The 18,718-nt window shown below is 44.5% G+C and overlaps 2 protein-coding genes across 5 annotated transcripts in view; one reads left to right on the top strand and one right to left on the bottom strand.

Annotated features, from left to right (window-relative positions):
• Window positions 1-7,225, top strand: part of COL8A2 (collagen type VIII alpha 2 chain) — a 142,812-nt gene extending 135,587 nt beyond the window's left edge. For all 4 annotated transcript variants that reach the window (XM_053398866.1, XM_053398867.1, XM_053398864.1 and 1 more), the window contains one exon: window positions 2,723-7,225. In XM_053398866.1, coding sequence (XP_053254841.1) covers window positions 2,723-4,644 — 1,922 coding nt within the window. In that variant the 3' untranslated portion in view covers window positions 4,645-7,225. The remainder of the gene's footprint in view (window positions 1-2,722) is intronic.
• A 1,274-nt stretch (window positions 7,226-8,499) lies between these two features.
• Window positions 8,500-17,399, bottom strand: ADPRS (ADP-ribosylserine hydrolase). Its single transcript, XM_053398863.1, has 8 exons — window positions 17,173-17,399; window positions 16,236-16,367; window positions 13,347-13,443; window positions 11,537-11,744; window positions 9,852-10,039; window positions 9,637-9,737; window positions 8,691-9,051; window positions 8,500-8,605 (listed from the first exon to the last, which is right to left on the bottom strand). The coding sequence occupies exons 1-7, from the start codon at window positions 17,360-17,362 to the stop codon at window positions 8,759-8,761; spliced, it is 1,209 nt and encodes a 402-aa protein (XP_053254838.1). The 5' UTR covers window positions 17,363-17,399; the 3' UTR covers window positions 8,500-8,605; window positions 8,691-8,758.
• Window positions 17,400-18,718: the final 1,319 nt, after the last annotated feature.

The raw sequence follows: 18,718 nt of genomic DNA, 5'->3' as shown, positions 1-18,718 counted from the left end.
ACATAGGGGTTTGCCATGATCCCAGCACTGGTTCCTCCGGAGGAAGCCGGGTACAGAGTGATTGCCACAGTCGGAATCAGAAGCATAATCCAGATTGGGGCCTGAAGCTGCTTTTTCTCCAGAGTAAATACAGCCAGGTTAAGTCTGTTTATTAAAGTGTGTGACTAACTAATAATAACAAAAACAATAGCAGTTTAATTATTTATACCCTGCCCATCTAGCTGGATTGCCCCAGGCACTCTGGACGGCATTTGGTCTCTGACCTAAGTTCTCCACCTGTAAAATAGGATCAGTAAAAAACCTTGCAGGATTGTTCAGATGAAGAACATTTTGAAAATGAAATCAGATTTCTTCTCCATCTGTGATCTAAAGGGCCACAAACACATTTTGTACTGCCAGCACAATCAAGTGTCAAGGCATTTTTCTGAAGTCTACCAGGGAGTAGGAGTTGATTGCATATGTGCTCCTTCCCAGAAGCAGACACCATCCCTGCAAATAAAACACATAACATGTCAGGGTGATGGTTAGATCAATCTTTTTTGCTTTTATGTGCAGAGGTATTCTGCTTCCACCATCACCTTTAACTAAGCCTACCTGCAGAGCAAAGCAAAAAAGAAACTTCTCCTAGCAGGTTCCTAGCAGTAACATTTTTGATTTAATTGTTCATGACTTGCAGTGCCAGGAAAAACTTTGGCAACTGATTTTCTTGAAATGGCTCTTGATGAGGATTTATCATCAGAGGCATGGATCTGGTTTTAGAAAATTGATGTGGTGCTTTTGAGAATTCACAGCACTTCAAATACATTCTCCATTTTAAAGTATGTTAATTCTTGCAACCTTTTAACATAGGCCAGTATTATTATCCCCACTTTAGATGGGAAAGTGGGGGGGGGGACTATGACTATATGAGTGCAAAGGGCTTAGTGTTTATGCATCACGCACGGCAGCTAACTAAAATCAAGAATGAAATACACTAAAACAAAGAGCCTCCCATAAGTTAGAATGTGAAGAACAATCCCATTCAAGAAGAGGCAGAGCTCAGATGTTAAGAGAAATGGGGGCCATCAATTGAAGAAACCTTCCCTTAACACCCACCAGGCTTTCCCTCCCCCCCTTTCTTGGTGGGTGTAGCCTTTAAGCACTAGTTGAGGTTCTCCTCATGCCTCAGTGGGAGGGCATAAATCCCCATACAAACACTGTTGCTGTTGAGCACACACTCTGTTTCTGCGGCGAGACATAATTCTTTTGAAATTGGATCACATCAGGGCTGCAGTGTCCCAATTTCTCCGTGCTAGCGTCCCCGGTTTGGTTTTCCTGTCTGCTTTCCTGACCGGCTGAAGTTGGCAAAGTTGCATCTGTTCATTCCCTTTCCACCTCTCTCCCCCACCTCCCAATTCCTTTTCATAAGACTGGTGTGTGTGTGTGTGTGTGTTTGTGTTGTTTTTTCTTTCACTCTCATTCCCTCGCCTCGTAGGCCTGACTGCTTCCTTGTTCTGATGACCTAGAAAGCTAATTCTTCTCAAACTATTGACTGCAGTATAAGAACATACTGAAATAATTTTCCTCGGGAAAGCATTTTTTCCGGGCGCCGAAAGAGAAAGAAAAAAAACTTGCTTGAGCATACAAGCTTAAATGGCTCTCTTTGGCTGCATTACTACTGTGGCCACTTAAGAGTTGTATGGGCAAGGATTTCCTGAGATGCCTTTGCAACCCTAGCTAGGACAGTGGATGTGGGCAAGGCCTTTGATATGCAGATAAGCCACAAATGTTTCCACTAACAGGAGGAGAGTAACATCAGGAATGTCTGGTGCTAATTTTTCAGATTTGAAAATAATATAAGTGTATTCCATACACTCACCTACTGGAATGAGGGCTGTTTTGTCAATGCCATCTGGGTCTTTTTCCTCGCATGTGTGTTTCATTTGCAGAATTAGTCTCCCATTGGCTGAGGGAAACTGTTTCACAATGGCCAAATCTCTGGAGACTTACTTTCTTTTGAAGAGATGGTGTTGATCCTGTCTATCGCTGCATCAAGACAGTGCTTAAACAGAAGTACATGCGGGGGGGGGTGGACTCAAACTCAGCATCGTTGTGTAGAGTGAACAAAGGCTCTTTTACATCACTCGTGAGTTTTAGGGGAACACCATGGCATTTAAAAGAATGTAAGTTTAGCACAGTTTCAACAATAGAAAAGCAGGAGGCCTGCCTGAGCACTGTTCTTTGTTTTGTGCATCTTGCAAGCTAGGTTTCTTTACGAATGTAGTTTTCTTAAGGGGCTTGGTATCTACCACCAAGCCTTTACCTTCATCTGTGACCCTCTTGTACAGGTGCTTTTGCACATGCAGAAACGTAATCACTTGTTCTTATTTTGGAGTTGTCTGGATTATGTTGTTTAATTGTCACAATGCAGAAATGCAGCTAATTATTCCAAAGGACCTCAAATCTAAATACATATTTGGAAATATGTTGTTGTTCTTGTGCAATGTCCTTTGATGGCATCAATGTGTCTACTCAAGACTTTCAGGCAACAAAGGTTGTTACCTACCCAGATACTATGTTCTGAAAGCAACAGAAGGAAGTTTAACCAATAATGGTGCTGGGAGCCATCGGTAGTTGGAGCTGAAGAGATGGCATGCATCTACATTTCCCTTGGCTTCCAAAATGTTACTTGCTAGTCCTTTCTTTCCCAATTCATACTGATGTGTCCCTCTTCTCTTCGCAGATATGCCACCACTGCTGCCGATGGACCTCAAAGGAGAACCTGGACCTCCTGGAAAGCCTGGCCTAAGAGGACCTCCTGGCCCACCTGGCTACCCTGGGAAACCCGGCATTGGCAAACCAGGGCTCCACGGCCAACCAGGCCCCGCAGGCCCACCTGGCTTTTCTGGCATTGGCAAACCAGGCATCCCAGGGCTCCCTGGCAAGGCAGGTATGAAAGGGATGCCTGGAATTAATGGTGAGCCTGGCATGAGAGGAGACCAAGGGCCACGAGGCTTGCCAGGCCCTCCAGGAGTGCCTGGACCAGCTGGCATTTCTGTGAACGGAAAGCCAGGCGCAACAGGAAGCCCAGGCCTGCCAGGATTCCGGGGGGAGCCTGGGGCCAAAGGAGAGCCCGGTCCCCGTGGCGAGCGTGGCATGAAGGGTGAAAATGGAGTTGGGAAGCCAGGGTTGATAGGGCCACGGGGAAACGGAGGCCCCCCAGGCCCTGCAGGACCTCCAGGGCCACAGGGAATTGGGAAACCTGGACTTGATGGGTTGCCTGGTGCTCCAGGTGGCAAAGGTGACCCAGGGCTTCCAGGAGAGCCAGGGCTCATTGGGCAGCCTGGCCCGATGGGCCCACGTGGCCCACCAGGTGTGGATGGAATTGGTGTGCCGGGGGCAGCTGGTGTGCCTGGACTGCAAGGGCATATGGGCCCCAAGGGAGAACCTGGTCACCGTGGCCTTCCTGGCATGCCTGGGCCTACAGGGTACGGGAAGCCTGGGCTGCCTGGCTTAAAGGGAGATCGTGGGCAACCAGGTGTGCCAGGAATCAGCGGAGAAAAAGGGGAGCCCGGAATGGATGGAGAGCCAGGTGAAATGGGTCCCCCTGGTATCACTGGGGCCCCTGGGATTCCTGGTTCTATGGGTATGCCAGGTAAACATGGCATTCCAGGCCCTAAAGGTGAAGCTGGACCAAGTGGGCCTGCAGGGCTACCAGGTATGCGTGGGGACCAGGGGCCTAGCGGTTTTGTGGGGAAACCAGGGATTCCTGGGGAGCGAGGATTGCCTGGACCACAAGGGATGCCTGGCCCCATGGGCCCCAAGGGGGAAGGTGGATTTGCTGGTCTCCCTGGGGTCCCAGGGATTACAGGGCCCATAGGCCCAAAGGGGGACGCTGGTATTCCAGGGCAACCAGGCCTCAGAGGCTCATCAGGGATACCAGGTCTGCAAGGCCCTTCTGGTCCAATGGGGCCCCAAGGTTTACCAGGACTGAAAGGAGAGCCTGGCCTCCCAGGCCAACCAGGAAATGGCAAAGTAGGGGAGCCGGGTATTGTGGGTCCCAGTGGGCCACCAGGGGTTCCAGGAAATCCTGGATTAAATGGGCTTCCAGGACCACCAGGGCCACCTGGACCCCCAGGAGCACCCGGGATGTTTGATGAGACAGGGATTGCTGGCCTCCACTTGCCAAATGGAGGTGTAGAGGGAGCAGTTCTGGGGAATGGCAAGCCTGGGAAGCCGCAGTTTGGCCGAGGGGAACTATCTGCCCAGATGGTACCTGCCTTCACTGCCATCTTAACATCACCATTCCCAGCCTCAGGAATGCCAGTAAAATTCGACAGGACTTTGTACAATGGTCACAACGGCTATAACCCAGTGACAGGAATCTTCACTTGTCCCATCTCTGGCATCTATTACTTTGCGTATCACGTGCACGTTAAAGGAACTAATGTCTGGGTGGCACTTTACAAAAACAACGTGCCTGCCACCTATACCTACGATGAATACAAAAAAGGCTACTTGGACCAAGCTTCCGGTAGTGCAGTGCTTGAACTCAAAGAGAATGACCAGGTCTGGATCCAAATGCCATCGGATCAGGCCAACGGTCTGTACTCCACTGAATACATCCATTCATCTTTTTCTGGATTCCTTCTCTGCCCTACATAACAGCTGTTGGGCACACCTCCTTTAATCCACTGTAGCCATAAACTTGTCCGTTAAAAATAAAATAAAAAACAGTGTCACTGGGAAGATGGTGAAAACCAATGGTGTGTGGAACCATTTTGACCAAGCTGAGAAGATAATTTGAGAGAGAAAACTTTGCTGTTGTTTTCAGTACCATCTTTGTATTCAGAATTTAGTTTACCCTAGTGACTGCACATCGACCACAGATGCTAACTTGAGGATTAGCTGCCCGTCAATTCTCTTAGGATGCACGGAAGGCATGTGATGGACAGCAGCACTCGGGGATCTGCAGGTTGTGTGACGTATCAACTTAAGACATCACCTTCCAAATTTAGCATTTGTTCACTTTTAATCTTTCTGCTCTAAAAGTGTGATTCAAGTCAGTCAAATTGTGACAGAGTGATGAATTATCAAATTGTGGAATGCTTTGCATGAGCACCTTTTACACAATGCTTAACACATCTTTAAATCATGCCATCAGAGGTATATGGGGAAAGGGATGGCAAGTGAAACATATTCCAAAGCCAGAGACTTTTGTGATCCTCTACAAAAACAGGACTCCCTAAAGTGCACATGCTTGATAGTCCCTAAGCAAATCAAGTGGCTAAATATCCTTCATGAGTCAGCAGCCTAAAGAGATAGTTCTATGAACGCTGTTGTCTGACAAAACCAGTGTAAAGGCACTGCAGATATAGGTTCAGTTGCTACTAGCTTGACTTGTGTTATCTTCAAAGTGCCAGTTAAGAGACCATTTTTTTCAGGATGTGTAAACTTATTTGTTGTTCAGGGTGGTGGAAGTACCCAACCACCATAAAAATGTTGATTTTTTAAAAAAAGTAGATTTCATGGTAACTTTCCATTCAATCATTTCTACAACGGTGCTATTAGCTACTTAATGTTATTCAGTATAGTGCAATATCTATTAAAAAGGTGCAAAGTGTTGTGTGCAAAGATTTATGTGATTTTGGAAAAGAATAATTTGTCTTTTCTTACCACTTTCTCTCAATAATGCTTGAAATGTCACCTGCCTTACAAGGTTATTCACAGATTTTGGGATAACTGATCATGTGTACAGTGCTTTCAGAAGTGGTAACGCATACCCTTAAATTGATGAAGAGTGAGCTCTCTCATCTTGGAGAAATAATATGCTGTTTTGGTGATACCACATAAAAATAAGCAAGAGCCTCTTACTGTTTAGGCCTCTTATGAAGAAAATAGATGGCATTAATCCAGTTCATAGTTCAAAGAGCTTCTTTTCAAGTGTCCAGGATGCCACCAATATGGCGAGAGTGGCTTAGTTCAATTTCCCAGGTTTAAGGTAGATAAAGGTATTTAAACATTAAAATGCAGTGAACTTTAAATTTGTGAACAAGTATTCTAGGGCGACAGTTGAGAGAGAAAAAAATCATCACATTTTGGTTTGTAAAAATAACTAACACTGATAGATGGATGCTGGAGAATTGAAATTTAGGTCACCTGCTATTTCAGTTGCGCTGCCAACTGCCTCTTCTTCTTTCCTTCATTTAACTTAAACTTGTATGATTTAGACACAAGCAAAAGAATAGGCCCAAGATTTCTGATTCCATCTGATGTTTTCTAAATTCCTGGAGAGGACAAGAATGCCAAAGGCACACTCTGCTTGCAATAACATCTTTGGTTTCACATTGGGTCACCACAGGCTAAAACTGAAGAAGCCAAGTGCACACATTTTCTACGTGCCTAATATTGGAAGGCTTCCAAGAGACTGGTGCTCTAAATTTAAGTCTATTTTCCTGTGAAGTAGAATATTAAGCTTCCATTTTTAACACCATCAGATCTAAGAAAATGTGCTACTATTTAAAAGTCAGATTGGCAAAGATTGAGAGTGTGGTGGATAAGTACTCTAACAGCAGCAGAGAATCACATAAACCCCAGAATTGCTCCTGGGTGTGTTGGTACACAATTTATTTATACTGTGTTCTAACACAGAGATAACCTCTTTTTTCAGCTCCTTTGGAGATTCAACATTTGTGATCTGGCTGGTAAGACAGAAAACACAATGACAAAAAGCACATTTATCTCCAAACTAAATTGTTCTGTTTCATGGGTGCTGTTCTGCAGCCTCACTCTTCTCTTCTCTCATACAGGGCATAACCCTTCTGCATTTATACAACTTTTTAAACTTCTTAACATAGAGGCTGTTATTACACATAGGAAATGAAGTGTGGGATGAAGAGGCTGATTCGCAAGTCATGAGTTAGCTTTTTTTAAAAAAAAAATGCAATGCCAGATATTGTCTGTGACAAAGTTTGGGAGTTTTTTTGTTGGAGAGCATGTGGGAATTAGGTTTCAGTCAACAGAAAGATCAGGTTTGGAAACTACTTTGAACTGTGCATTACAATATGCATTTTTATATACAAATTCTCTCTCTTTTAAAGAAAAGAAGTTTGCCTCTAGTATCTTCATTGCTAACCTAGTATATAGCGAATTTTTAGTTTTGTAAATACTTATGTTACATGCACTGTTTCATAGTAAATTTGGTTTTAAAATGCACTCTTGTTTTGTGATCAAAAACTGGTCTTCACTTTTGAACTGAAACTACAGTACTTGATTGTATTGACCCAACATCAATAAATCTTATTTTACAAAAAGATTTGCATTTCACATTACTGCCTGCAAAAATCATGCCAATGTAAATATTGTTTGTTTGTAAGTCACTTTGGGTTGCTTGTAAGTCACTTTGGGTTGCCTTGGGCAATCTAAAGCGACTAGCAAATTCAATAAATAATACAGTGGTACCTCGCAAGACGAATGCCTCTTAAGATGAAAAACTTGCAAGACGAAAGAGTTTTTTGAGTTGCTTCGCAAGACGAATTTCCCTATGGGCTTGCTTCGCAAGATGAAAATGTCTTGCAAGTTTGTTTCCTTTTTCTTAAAACCGTTAATACCCAGGGAATCCGTGCTTCGCAAGACGAAAAATTTGCAAGTATCTTGCGAGGTACCACTGTAATAGTAATTATTATATTTTCACTCCTCATCTTTAGAGCAAGCCTGTTCTTTGATCACCACTGTGAAAAACAGGTTTTCAAGCTGACCAGGACAGCTAGGGACTGACCCAGAGGCCACTGTATGCACAGGGAGGCCTCACGAGAAAGGTGGCAGTGCCACAAACATTGACACCAACAGTGCTTTTGGTTAGACTTTAAATTCTAACAAACTCTAATTTGAATATTTGTTTCTTAAAAACAAATAGAATTCAAACCAGGTAGGAGGATATCCTGAGCCATTTTCCTTGGGGGCATTGTACTACTTCTAACACCAACAAAGTTCAGTGTCGGTAGACCTAAACTACACAGTCAATTCCTGAATTTCATTTGGCTCATGTGATCTGGATTTGGCACGTTTGCACAAATGATAGTCCCCGATGTGGACATCTGGTGGCACTGGAGTCCAGACAGGCATGCTGGGTGGACAGAAATGTGGCACCTGCTCCCCTTCATACTTAGGAGGATGCATCATCCATTTGGCCTTTTGTCTTCTATTGAGGGCAGCAGTGTATTTTACTTGATTTTAAATTTACTACTGGTAACACACATTCCTGGTTATCAAAGACATATGTAAAATCTCCAGATTTCAAGTACTCCAAGATTACTCAGTTACAAGACAAGAAAGTCCAGCCTTTCGTCCTCTGGCTTTTGCAACCACACAGGAAATCCAAAAGCAATTTCTGTAGCTACCGTTTGATGAATTTGCACCATAACAATGGACGGAAAGCAGCGCTTACAAATCCTTACCTTGCTCCTAGCAGAGCTCAGTACCAAGGGTTCCCAACACTTGGGCATAGTGAACTGAGAGAGATTTGACTCCAACTGAGATTTAATAATAAAAGTCTAAAAATCAGAGACTGTAAGAGGAGCAAGATATTATGTATGCAGCAGAAAGCAACTGGCACTTTGAGCAATTGGTTACAAGAGGAACCTTTATCTGCCACACAAAATATCCTAGGCATGTTTCCCATGAAGGAAAAGAAGCCCCACATTGCAAACGAGTTCTTCTTTGGAAGATGAAACAGAAACACAGTTCTGATGACGAGGTACAGGGTTCCTTTTTCCATGGCTCAAATCCGCTGGCAGTAGAGTTCATACAAGCTGTCAGCCAACTTCTCTGTCTCCTCAAAAGATTCACAGCTATACTTCCAGCTTTGGGGCACCTGCTCTTCCCCATAATACGCCCCAGCAATTGCCCCAGCCATTGTAGCAATGGTGTCTGTATCCCCACCCAATGAGATGCAGTAAACAATGGTCCGTTGCAGACTGTTGAAGTCCTCAGGGATATCTGGGTGAGACTCCATGCAGCGCAGAAAGGAATAGATAGCAGTGGGGACAGAGCGCAGGGCTGCAATGTCATTGCCTGACAAAAGAATTAATTCCCTTTAGCAAGCAACAGCACATGCATCTAGCCTTCCACCATAAACTCTCATTATATTCAGTACAAAGTGATTACTATAGAAACGTGTATGTGTGTGTACCCATACCATTATATACATGACCATTATGCCTCACATAAATCCACAAGCATGTTATGCTGGCTATAAACACATCCTAGTGTGCACCTCCAAGATCAGATACTTGGAGTTGTGGCTACTCTGAATGCTGAAGTTGCATTTCTGCCTATCAACAGGTAGTTCCCAAAAGACCCAACCATTAAAAACTCATGTGTATGTATGTGTTTAAGCTATTTATACAGCAACTTTCATAACATCCTATGAAAATTTCCAACAGCCAAGTAAGCACTGTGTGAAGATAATTTGTCTTAAACCTCCCACAATTCATCCACTCTCTCACACACAATTGAGCAAATATTTTACTATTCTATCTACTTCCTCCCCAATGCTGATGATTACATGCTTGAATTTTACAGTTCTACAGATTAGTGTTTTACTGATTTCTGGTCACAAAATGGGAGTCCATGCCTTGTGCTCAATATTGTACATACCTAATTCTGACACCACATCTGATTTTGACACGGTGCTCTGCTCCAAAAATTCTTTGATCTTCTTTAGACGCTTTGAATATGGCAACTCCTCATAGCCCAGCCTGGAGATGAGAGACTGGGTTGAGGCATGTGCTTCAAAGGGGGAAGGGTATGCTGCCCCCTTGTGTTACAGCCAAGTATAAATGTAAGCCTGCCCTCAGATGGCTATTACTTACATTCGTGCATCCGCAACAGACTTGTCATCTGCTTCCACTTCCTCCATGTGGCCTATCAGCTGCTCCACGAACTTCTCCCGATTCAACTCTACAGCCTGTAGAGCGTAGTGAACTGCCAAAGCCTGCAGTATGGCTCCATTATAGCCCAAGGAATTGGAGTGGGTCAATTCAGCACTCAATTTGGCAAACTGCAGAAGCAGAAGACATTGTTGTAAAAATTAAGCCTGAAGAAGGGTGCATGTCTTAAACCAACAGGGTGCATGTCTTACCTGCCTAGCATCTTCTTTGACAGATGCTGGCAACAAATGTTGTAGGAAGCAGTGACAAAGCAGTCTAAGGACTCCCTTGCCTTTCTGACTTACCCACAGTATCAATATATGCAGTTGAACCTAAGAAGGTAAGGCAACCCTGCTAGACCAGGCCACTATCTGAAGCTGAATGTGAGAAAATTCAGAACAGATTAGACAAACTCATGGAGGATATAGCTGTCAGTGGCTTCTAGCTATTAAGCAGTATGCCTCTGAATACCAGTTGCTGGGGAACAAATTAGAAATGTTCTGCTCAGGTCCTGCTTATGGGCTTTCCTTAAGGACCACTATGAGGACAGGAATGATGTTGGACTAAATGGCCCTTTAGCCAGATGCAGCCTGGCTTTTATGTTCTTAGCCTGTCTCCACAGTGGCTGACCCAATGCTTTCAGAAAGCCCACCAGCAGTACATGAAAGCACTACCCCCACCCTTGTTGTTCCTCAGCAACTCCTTATTCAGAGGAATTTTGTCTCTGAATCTGGTGGTAGTTATTAGTGGACTTACTTTCCTTGAATCTGTTTCATCATTTTTTACAAGCCATATAAATAAATGGCCATCACCATAGCTTCTGGCAACAAATTATAAAAATCCTGAATGAACTTTTCTAAACTTCTCTGATATCACAACATGAAAAGAATTCTCTTCAATCTGTTCTGATACTGCTCCTTAGTCCGATGCTGCTACCACCCTGCCTAAGACTTTTTGCATGTTGCAACATGACTCTTCTCAATGTCATGACCGCACAGTACATGTGAGGGGAACTGTTACACACACACACCATTCACTGACAAGTCCCTGAGAGCTCCCACCAACACTACTATAACAGTAGGCACAACTGCAGCAACTTCCTAAGATACTGGCACCACAATGTGCAGGACCAAATCCTGTAACTCTTATCTGACATCCCACAAGCACGGCAACCAGCAAATGGCTGCATTGGAGAGATTATGGGGGGTGATATTGTTGGATTGCTCCTTACAGAGTTTATGCAAATATTACAAAAACATTGGCCCATGCAGATATGAGACTGTTGCATATTTCGGCTAATTAAACCAACATATTATTTATTTATCTGTCACCTAATATGCAAATTACATGCACAAGTAAAAAGCGCCATCCAGTTTAATGAAGCAATACACACACACACACACACACACACCAAAAAAAAACATGCACACCCAGAAACAGCAGTAAGCATCATACATGTCAACGTGGCACTGGAAAGATGTTAATGCCAGCACTTGGTGGGTCTCACTGGAGACAGCATTCCATACACACAGATATTTCCATCCAGCCTAGGACAATGTTTGTGATGCGCTTTTATTGTTATGTAGTCAGCATTATTTCAGCAGGCTACGTATAAGAAATCAACAAACCTTCTTTACGTCTTGAACGTTAGAGTAAGCTAGTGAAATGCCTGCTACTCTCATGGCACCACCATTCCCATAGGAGCCTTTCCCATTAAACTGCTGTCTTGCTGGCTCAAACACATCTCTGCATTTTGGGCGGAGAAGTTTCTTGAATACAGTAATCACACTGGCGCCATAGGTCCGGTCAGGGTCTTTCTTGTATTCTTCAGCAAACCTGCAGGGAGACTATGTTGAAATGCAACTCCACTTACATTCTGTGAGCTATCACTGGACAGCTGCTAATATGAAAAAAGAATAGTGCCTAGTTGGTCTAGTTAGCAGGGTGAATTTGGAGGATATATTTATTTCATTTATAAATTGCTTCCCATGAAACATCCCAAAGCAATTTACCAATAAGAAAACCAATAAGAAAACACATATAAATACAATTTCTAGGCCAATGAAGATAAGACTACATAAGAACATAAGAATAGCAACCTATTCTCACAGTGGCCAACCAGATGTCTGTGGGAAACCAGCGAGCAAAATGTGAACACAAGAGCACACTCCCCTCCTATGGTTTCCAGCAACTGGTATTTGGAAGTATTGCTGCCTCCTACTGGAAAGGCAGAGCACGGACATCATGGCTAATAGCCACAAATAGTCCTTGCCTCCACAAATTACCGTATTTTTTGCACCATAACACTCACTTTTTTCCTCCTAGAAAGTATGGGGAAATGTCTGTGCGTGTTATGGAGGGAATGCCTACGGGTGGCATGCCTACGGATTTTCCTCCTCTAAAAAGTACGTGCGTGCTATGGCCGGGTGCGTGTTATAGAGCGAAAAATACGGTAATTGGTCTACTCCTCTTTCAGCAAATCTGACTACCGCACTGGTCTCTCCTAACTTTAGATCATATATGAACAAGTTAAAAAGCACAGGTCCCAATGCCAATCAGGGGGACTGGGATAAAAAATTCCACTTAAAAGGCTTGTTGGAAAAGGAAAGTCTTCTACAGGTGCCAATAGGTGAACAATAAGTACAGTGCCTGATTGCCCGGCAGTGGCAAAGTGGGTGAATTAACTGATCATGCTACTTAATCAAGTTAAAGTTCGCAACTCTATTTCACACAGGACGTAGATTCTTCTCAAGCCCTCTTCAACAGTATCTTAGGGGCTCTGTCCCTGTGTGTTTAGGAAATATATGCGAAGAAGCACCCTAGACGTTGCCAAACATGCACATCTCTGTAGTGGAAACAATCAGATAAGAATAAAGGAAACTCTGGGAAGCTTTTATTTTCCTTGCCTAACACAAGAAAGGAGGTCTGAGAAATTCCTCAAAACCTGGGAAGAGAAATGCTTACATAAACTCTCCCCCCTTTTCCCACCACGCCACACAAAAAGCCTCCAGGACATTTCATTTTTGTTAAAAACCGGTATGGCTGGGTAAGCATGCAGGAAACTCTACACAAAGATGCCTTAAGTTGCATTCATATACTGAGAGCTAAGTCCCAATGAACAGGGTAGATTTTACTTCTGAGTAAATCTGCACAGGATCATTGCCTTGTCTTTTTAAATTTTCAAAAAACAATGTGAACGTGCAAGTTCCCACTCCCACGGAAGCAGTTGAGAAGTGTTTTAGGATACAGAAAGGAATGAATAATCATCAAAATAAAAAAGGACAGAGTCCATTTCAATGATTTCTTTGTCAAACCCATCAGTCCATCCAGCCCATTACTGTGAACTGTGACTGGCTGCACCTGTCCAGGATCTCAAGCTGAGAGAGATTTTCCACACCTACTCTTCAAGATCTCTTGTAACTACAACACCCTCCTTACCTCTTTGCCATATCCACTTCATCAAAGTCCTGCTTGGCTAGTAGTGACCTAACTATCGAGTGAGTCATAGCTGTGTCATCACTGTAGAAGTGGATTCCTACAAGGTAGACAGTGCAGAAATGTCAGCATACGATGCATAGACTACAAAGCACGTGGATGTGTGCTGAGTGTGTTCTTTTCCCTTTCCTCTTTCCCCTCAATAAAAATTTGGGAAGAGTAGTTAACTGATAAAGAGGTATTAGGCAATCCCAGAGGGAAGGAGGTCACTCTGTACATGTTCAGAGAACTTCACCCATTCCTGAGTTCAGCATAATCTTAGCATTCAAAACACACACAAGTGGGGCTCAGATAAAACCTTCATTTGGTGGGAAAAAGAGATACCAGAGCTCACAACCAGACACTCCCTGTCTGCAGTTATAATACTGGCACTGTGCAATATCAACAACAATAATAAACCAATATCTTATTAACATGATATGGCAAAATTAGGTTATTTCCATGGCAATAGTCAACAGAAGAATTTCCAGAGCATAATGTTTTTTCATTACACCAAAGGCTCACCAATTTGCCATTGTAACTATTTTGCTTTAGGTAACTGTCAGCTGACTGTTCATTTTGCATTTTATTTTCCTTTGCTCCAGATCCCTGCCACAATATGCGCATAGGTCTTTTTAGTGTCTCCACCCAGATTATGGAACAAATAAAAGTGTTCCATAATCTGGGTGGAGACGCTAAAAAGACCTAATTTTCATATTATGTATAATACACACTTTATTATTATTATGATAAAATAATGATGTTTGAATTTGTATTCCACCCTTTCCCCCAAAGCAGCCCCTCATTGTTATTTTCTGCTTACTGAGGACCTTTTTATTTTATGAGGTAAACAATGGTTTTTATGTGCTAAATGTGGCTGCCACTCTCTCTTTTTGTCATTGTTTTATGGAATCGTAATGCTGTAAGCCACGCTGAAGGAACTGTTTTTACTCTAAAAGGGTGGGATGTACAAGTTTTCATAAATACGTATGCTTGCCAATTTAGGATTAAATCTCATACACCTGCTGAAGCAGACTGTTTGTCATCGAGAGCTTATGCTCTAATAAAGTACAGTCATACCTCGGGTTGAATATGCTTCAGGTTGAGCGTTTTTGGGTTGCGCTCTGCGGTGACCCGGAAGTAACGGAGCACGTTACTTCCAGGTTTCGCCGCTCATGCATGCGCAGATGCTCAAAATGACGTCATGCACATGCGCGGAAGCGGCAAATTGCGACCCGCGCACACACAGACATGGGTTGCGTTCACTTCAAGATGCGAACGGGGCTCCGGAACGGTTCCCGTTCGCATCCAGAGTCACCACTGTAGTTCCATTAGTGCAAGGATTTCCATTTGCACAGTGGAACTTCCTCTCCTCTCCTCATGCACTCCTCAAATTTGCTAAGGGAAACCCAGAATAAATTTAAGTTTCAGAGAAAGGGAGGACATGTTTTGTTCCACAGCCAAAAGTTCCTGCACTAATGGAACTACTTGATACTGCCCTCAGTCAATAAAGACTCTTGTGGGATCTTACTCTTCTAGCATAAGAAGAAAGCATTTTTAAAACAATTTATATCCCTTTCACTGTAAAAAGAATGCTCAGAGCAGCTGACAAGCAGGGCCGGCCCACTCATGAGGCAAGGTGAGGTGACCACATTGGGTGGCACGATCCACAGGGGCAGCAGATCCAGCATCCAAGGAACAAATCACCTGCTGCTGCCACCAGAGTGTTAAAAATTCCCAAGGAGCCAGGTGCATTTTGCAACTAGCACGGGTCCAATTACAACCACATGGAGATCTCTGGATGCCAGGTTAGCAAATGACATTCCATATAGCTGGTCCCTCCAGCTTTCTTAAGAGGATAAGATGAAGAACTTATTTATTGCATTTTTATCTCACCTTTTTCTCCAAGGAGTACATGGTTCAGTTAATCCCTACAATGACCCTGTGAGGTAGGTTAAGTGGCTGTGACTGCCCCAAGGTCACCCAGTGAGCTTCATGACTGAGTGGGAATTTGAACCCTGATCTTCCAGGTCCTAGGATGACACTGTAACCCCAACACCACACTGGCTTCCTAGAGTACTTCTGCTATGGGGCAGCTATATAAATTAAGTAGGTAAATAAATGGGGAAAACAAAATGTCACATAGAAGGATTGGAAATATTTTCATTGAAGCTTGAATTTGTTTTATTCTGGATCATTTTATTTGATGTTTTAATGTGTTATAAACTGCTTTGAGATTTTTTCTTTAAAATACAAAGTGGTATAGAAATGAAATTATTATTAATAATAATAACAATAATAATAATAAATCTCATGGGGGGAAATGGAACCTAGACATTCTGTTGTGGCAACTGCAACCTATGCTTAAGGTGTCGTTTGGAGGTTAGTGTACAGTGGTACCTCTGGTTGCGGACAGGATCCGTTCCGGAGCTCTGGTCGGATCCCGAGGTTTCCGCAACTGGAGGGACCACTTCTGCGCATGTGCGCGGGGCGAAACCCAGAAAAATACTTCCAGGATTGCCGCGTTCGCATCCTGAAGGATATGCAACCGGAGGCGTGCATATCCAGAGGTATCACTGTATATATCTGAGTTTCTAACACTGCTTCCACAGTGGCCGCTCTCCCCAATGCCATCTTTACATCCCAGTGACCAGGAGATGTGGCTTGTATCCTCCCATCCCTCTGGAGAAAATGGCAAGGGCTGCCTCTGGGGTCTCCTGGAGTGTGCACCCACCTGGCATGATTCAGAGTGGGGCTCTTCCCCGCCTTTGATTCCCACCTCAACCAGCAGGGAAGGCTGCTTTGATTCCCCACCCCCACCCCACGTTGTCCCTGATGTAGATCTTTACTCACCCAAATCTTCCCTATGTGGATCCGTATAACCCCCTTGTTCCTGGTGCAAATCTTCACACTCCCTTTCTTCCCTGGCTGGGGAGGATGTTTTGTGGTTCGCCTCAGGTGCCAACCTGTCTTGGGCCAGCCGTTCTGACAAGGCATTAAAAATAGCCAAAATAAAATAACCAAAATAAAAGCACCCGAGTGTTGTTTATCACCCTTCGGATTCCATGCCCCGAATCTGTACAGTGACCATACACAGAGCCAGGAAGCCATTTCTTTAAAAGTTTCCATCAGAAATAAATTCACTTTTCGTCCTCTGCACCCTCAGGCTTGGCTTTCCAAGGTCTCTCTCTCACACACACACTCTTGGGTGCTTCCCACCCAACCTGTTTGCTGATTTTGACGACGCAGAGAATCCTACTTAATGAGGATTCACTCCTATTTGTCTTGGGAGCAGGCCAGGCGTCGTTGGGTCAAATCATTCGTTTGCCTTCCCCTTACTGCAAAACAAAAAAAACCCCCCGACCCTTTCGAGAAAGCGGGCTTGTTGAGCAAGACCTCCAAAAAGCCAGCTTCAACTGCACAAGTTGAATTTGCGGCCTCTGGAGGCAGCCCCTAGCAAGGGGAGCTTCGCAAGGAAGGGCTGATAATCCCACGGCACGAAGTCTTCCTCTCGTGACTGCCCACCGTTTACCGTGGAGAAAATGTCACAGCCCCGACTACACACCGAGGCGTGAGCCGCCCGGGCCCCTCGGGAATAAATGTATGAGGGGGGCGGGGAAGGGTCGCTTGCCCCAAATAAATTGGGGGCTCTCCCTCCCCCCCACTCCCCCACACCCCCCCGAAAAGGAAGGGCCGCCTCCCTCACCCCGAGGGTCACCATCTGCTGAGGTAAAAGCGGCCCAGCTGACTCCGGAGGCGGCCGAGCCTCCTCAGCCCCTCCTACTTTTACCTTTCTCGGGCGGCTGAAGCGAGCGCACGAAGCGCAGCAGCTCCGCCAAGTTGACCGTCTCGAAAGCTTCGAAGCCGCCGCCCAAGCAGTCGCCCAGCAGCGCTCCGAGCAGGCAGCCTCGGAACCGGCTTCGGCTCAGCACAGAAGCCGCGGCAGCCCCACCGCTCCCCACCACCGCCGCCGCCGCCATCTTGGCTCCTTTCGTTCGAGGCGGGAAGAGCGGCGCCCGGCGGCCACGTGCCGCCCCCGCGCGGCTGCAATGGACCCGCTTAGCCGCCGACGGGAGGAGGTGGTCGCCGCTTTCGCCGTCCCGTTGCCCTTGTGAAAAAACAGCATTTCGTGTCTCGTTGAGTTTTTCCCTCAGCCGCTCTTTGTTTAGGCAGAGAACGGGGCGGTGTAGGGCATAGCGACAAAACGAAACAAAAGACGGAAGAGATTTGAACAATAGAATCGACCGCAGGCAAATGTAAAAACCCCATTTAAAAATGCCTGGGCAAGCCTAGCATTGTTACAGCACAGCATCAAGAAGAAGAAGAAGAACTATTTCTTCTCTTATTCTAAATTAAATAAAAACAAATCTCTTTCTGGAGTAGTGAAATTCCACCGCGGAATAGCTTTGTATACTAAGAAGGGCATGCACAGGACACACCTATCATTTTGTGTCTTGGAGTTGCAACCCTACAGGTGTTTTACCTGACCTAGGGGATGTGGGGTGTCAGCTACTTTAATAGGAAAAGGGTTTTATAAAATCTATATTGGCACCTCACATCACTGATGCATTAGGTCACCAGCACCATCAGAGAAGTGCCACGTCTGGAGTTAACTTGGCCAGAATCTTAAGCATGTTGTGCCCAGACATGGACTCCAAATGTAATTTCACTTCTTGGCTTCCTGCAAAACCAGGTAGCAGATTTTAGGTGCCATTTATGAGCGCAACGTGGGAGAGAAAGACAATTAGATCTGACCTGTAGCGGGCACAATTCCAAGGAAGTTATCCTGCGCAAGCCTTACCAAAATATTGTACTTATTTCCCAGTAAATTGTGTTCTGTATGGGAGGTTCCAGATGAGATGTTTATTGAGCATTCATCTGGATGCATTCACACCAAAGTGATACAACCAGCTAGTGGTTATCTTACACTTCCCATTTGTCATTTTTCTGTCAATTTTCTTATTAGACTTCCTGTGATTAGAAAAGTGATGGGATATTTGCACATGTGCAGGATAAGAACCCTTTGTCTGTGTGTGCAAATTAATTATCCCGCAAGAAGCAAGAGAGTGCACCATTTGGAGTCTTTTGCCTTTATAGAGGAGGCTAGTTTCTACATACACTCACACATGCCTTGCTGTCCTCAGTCCTAACAAGCAACGTGTATTATTAGAGTTACAGCAATGCCAAAACATTTTACACATGTGTCAGTCAGGAGTGTGGTCATGGGAGAGTTTCAAGGGCCACACAGTTGCCTTGAGCACTGCATTTGATCCCTGGCTTGGATCAAACGTACTTCGCCAAACCTTTATTAGGCGTTACAAGTATAGGCCATCATA

This window comes from Podarcis raffonei, chromosome 8 (genome assembly GCF_027172205.1).
Source record: "Podarcis raffonei isolate rPodRaf1 chromosome 8, rPodRaf1.pri, whole genome shotgun sequence".
NCBI classification, from domain to species: Eukaryota; Metazoa; Chordata; class Lepidosauria; order Squamata; family Lacertidae; genus Podarcis; species Podarcis raffonei.
This window is presented reverse-complemented; position numbering and strand designations above follow the sequence as displayed.

Bases quoted from the DNA above. Each gene is read 5' to 3' on its own strand.
- ADPRS (XM_053398863.1), bottom strand. From the start codon at position 17,362: ATGGCGGCGGCGGCGGTGGTGGGGAGCGGTGGGGCTGCCGCGGCTTCT. The intron at 13,444-16,235 runs GTGAGTAAAGAT...TCTACCTTGTAG, and splicing joins TCCACATAGGGAAGATTTGG to GAATCCACTTCTACAGTGAT. The intron at 10,040-11,536 runs GTTTGTTGATTT...CTGCTTCTGCAG, and splicing joins ACGTTCAAGACGTAAAGAAG to TTTGCCAAATTGAGTGCTGA.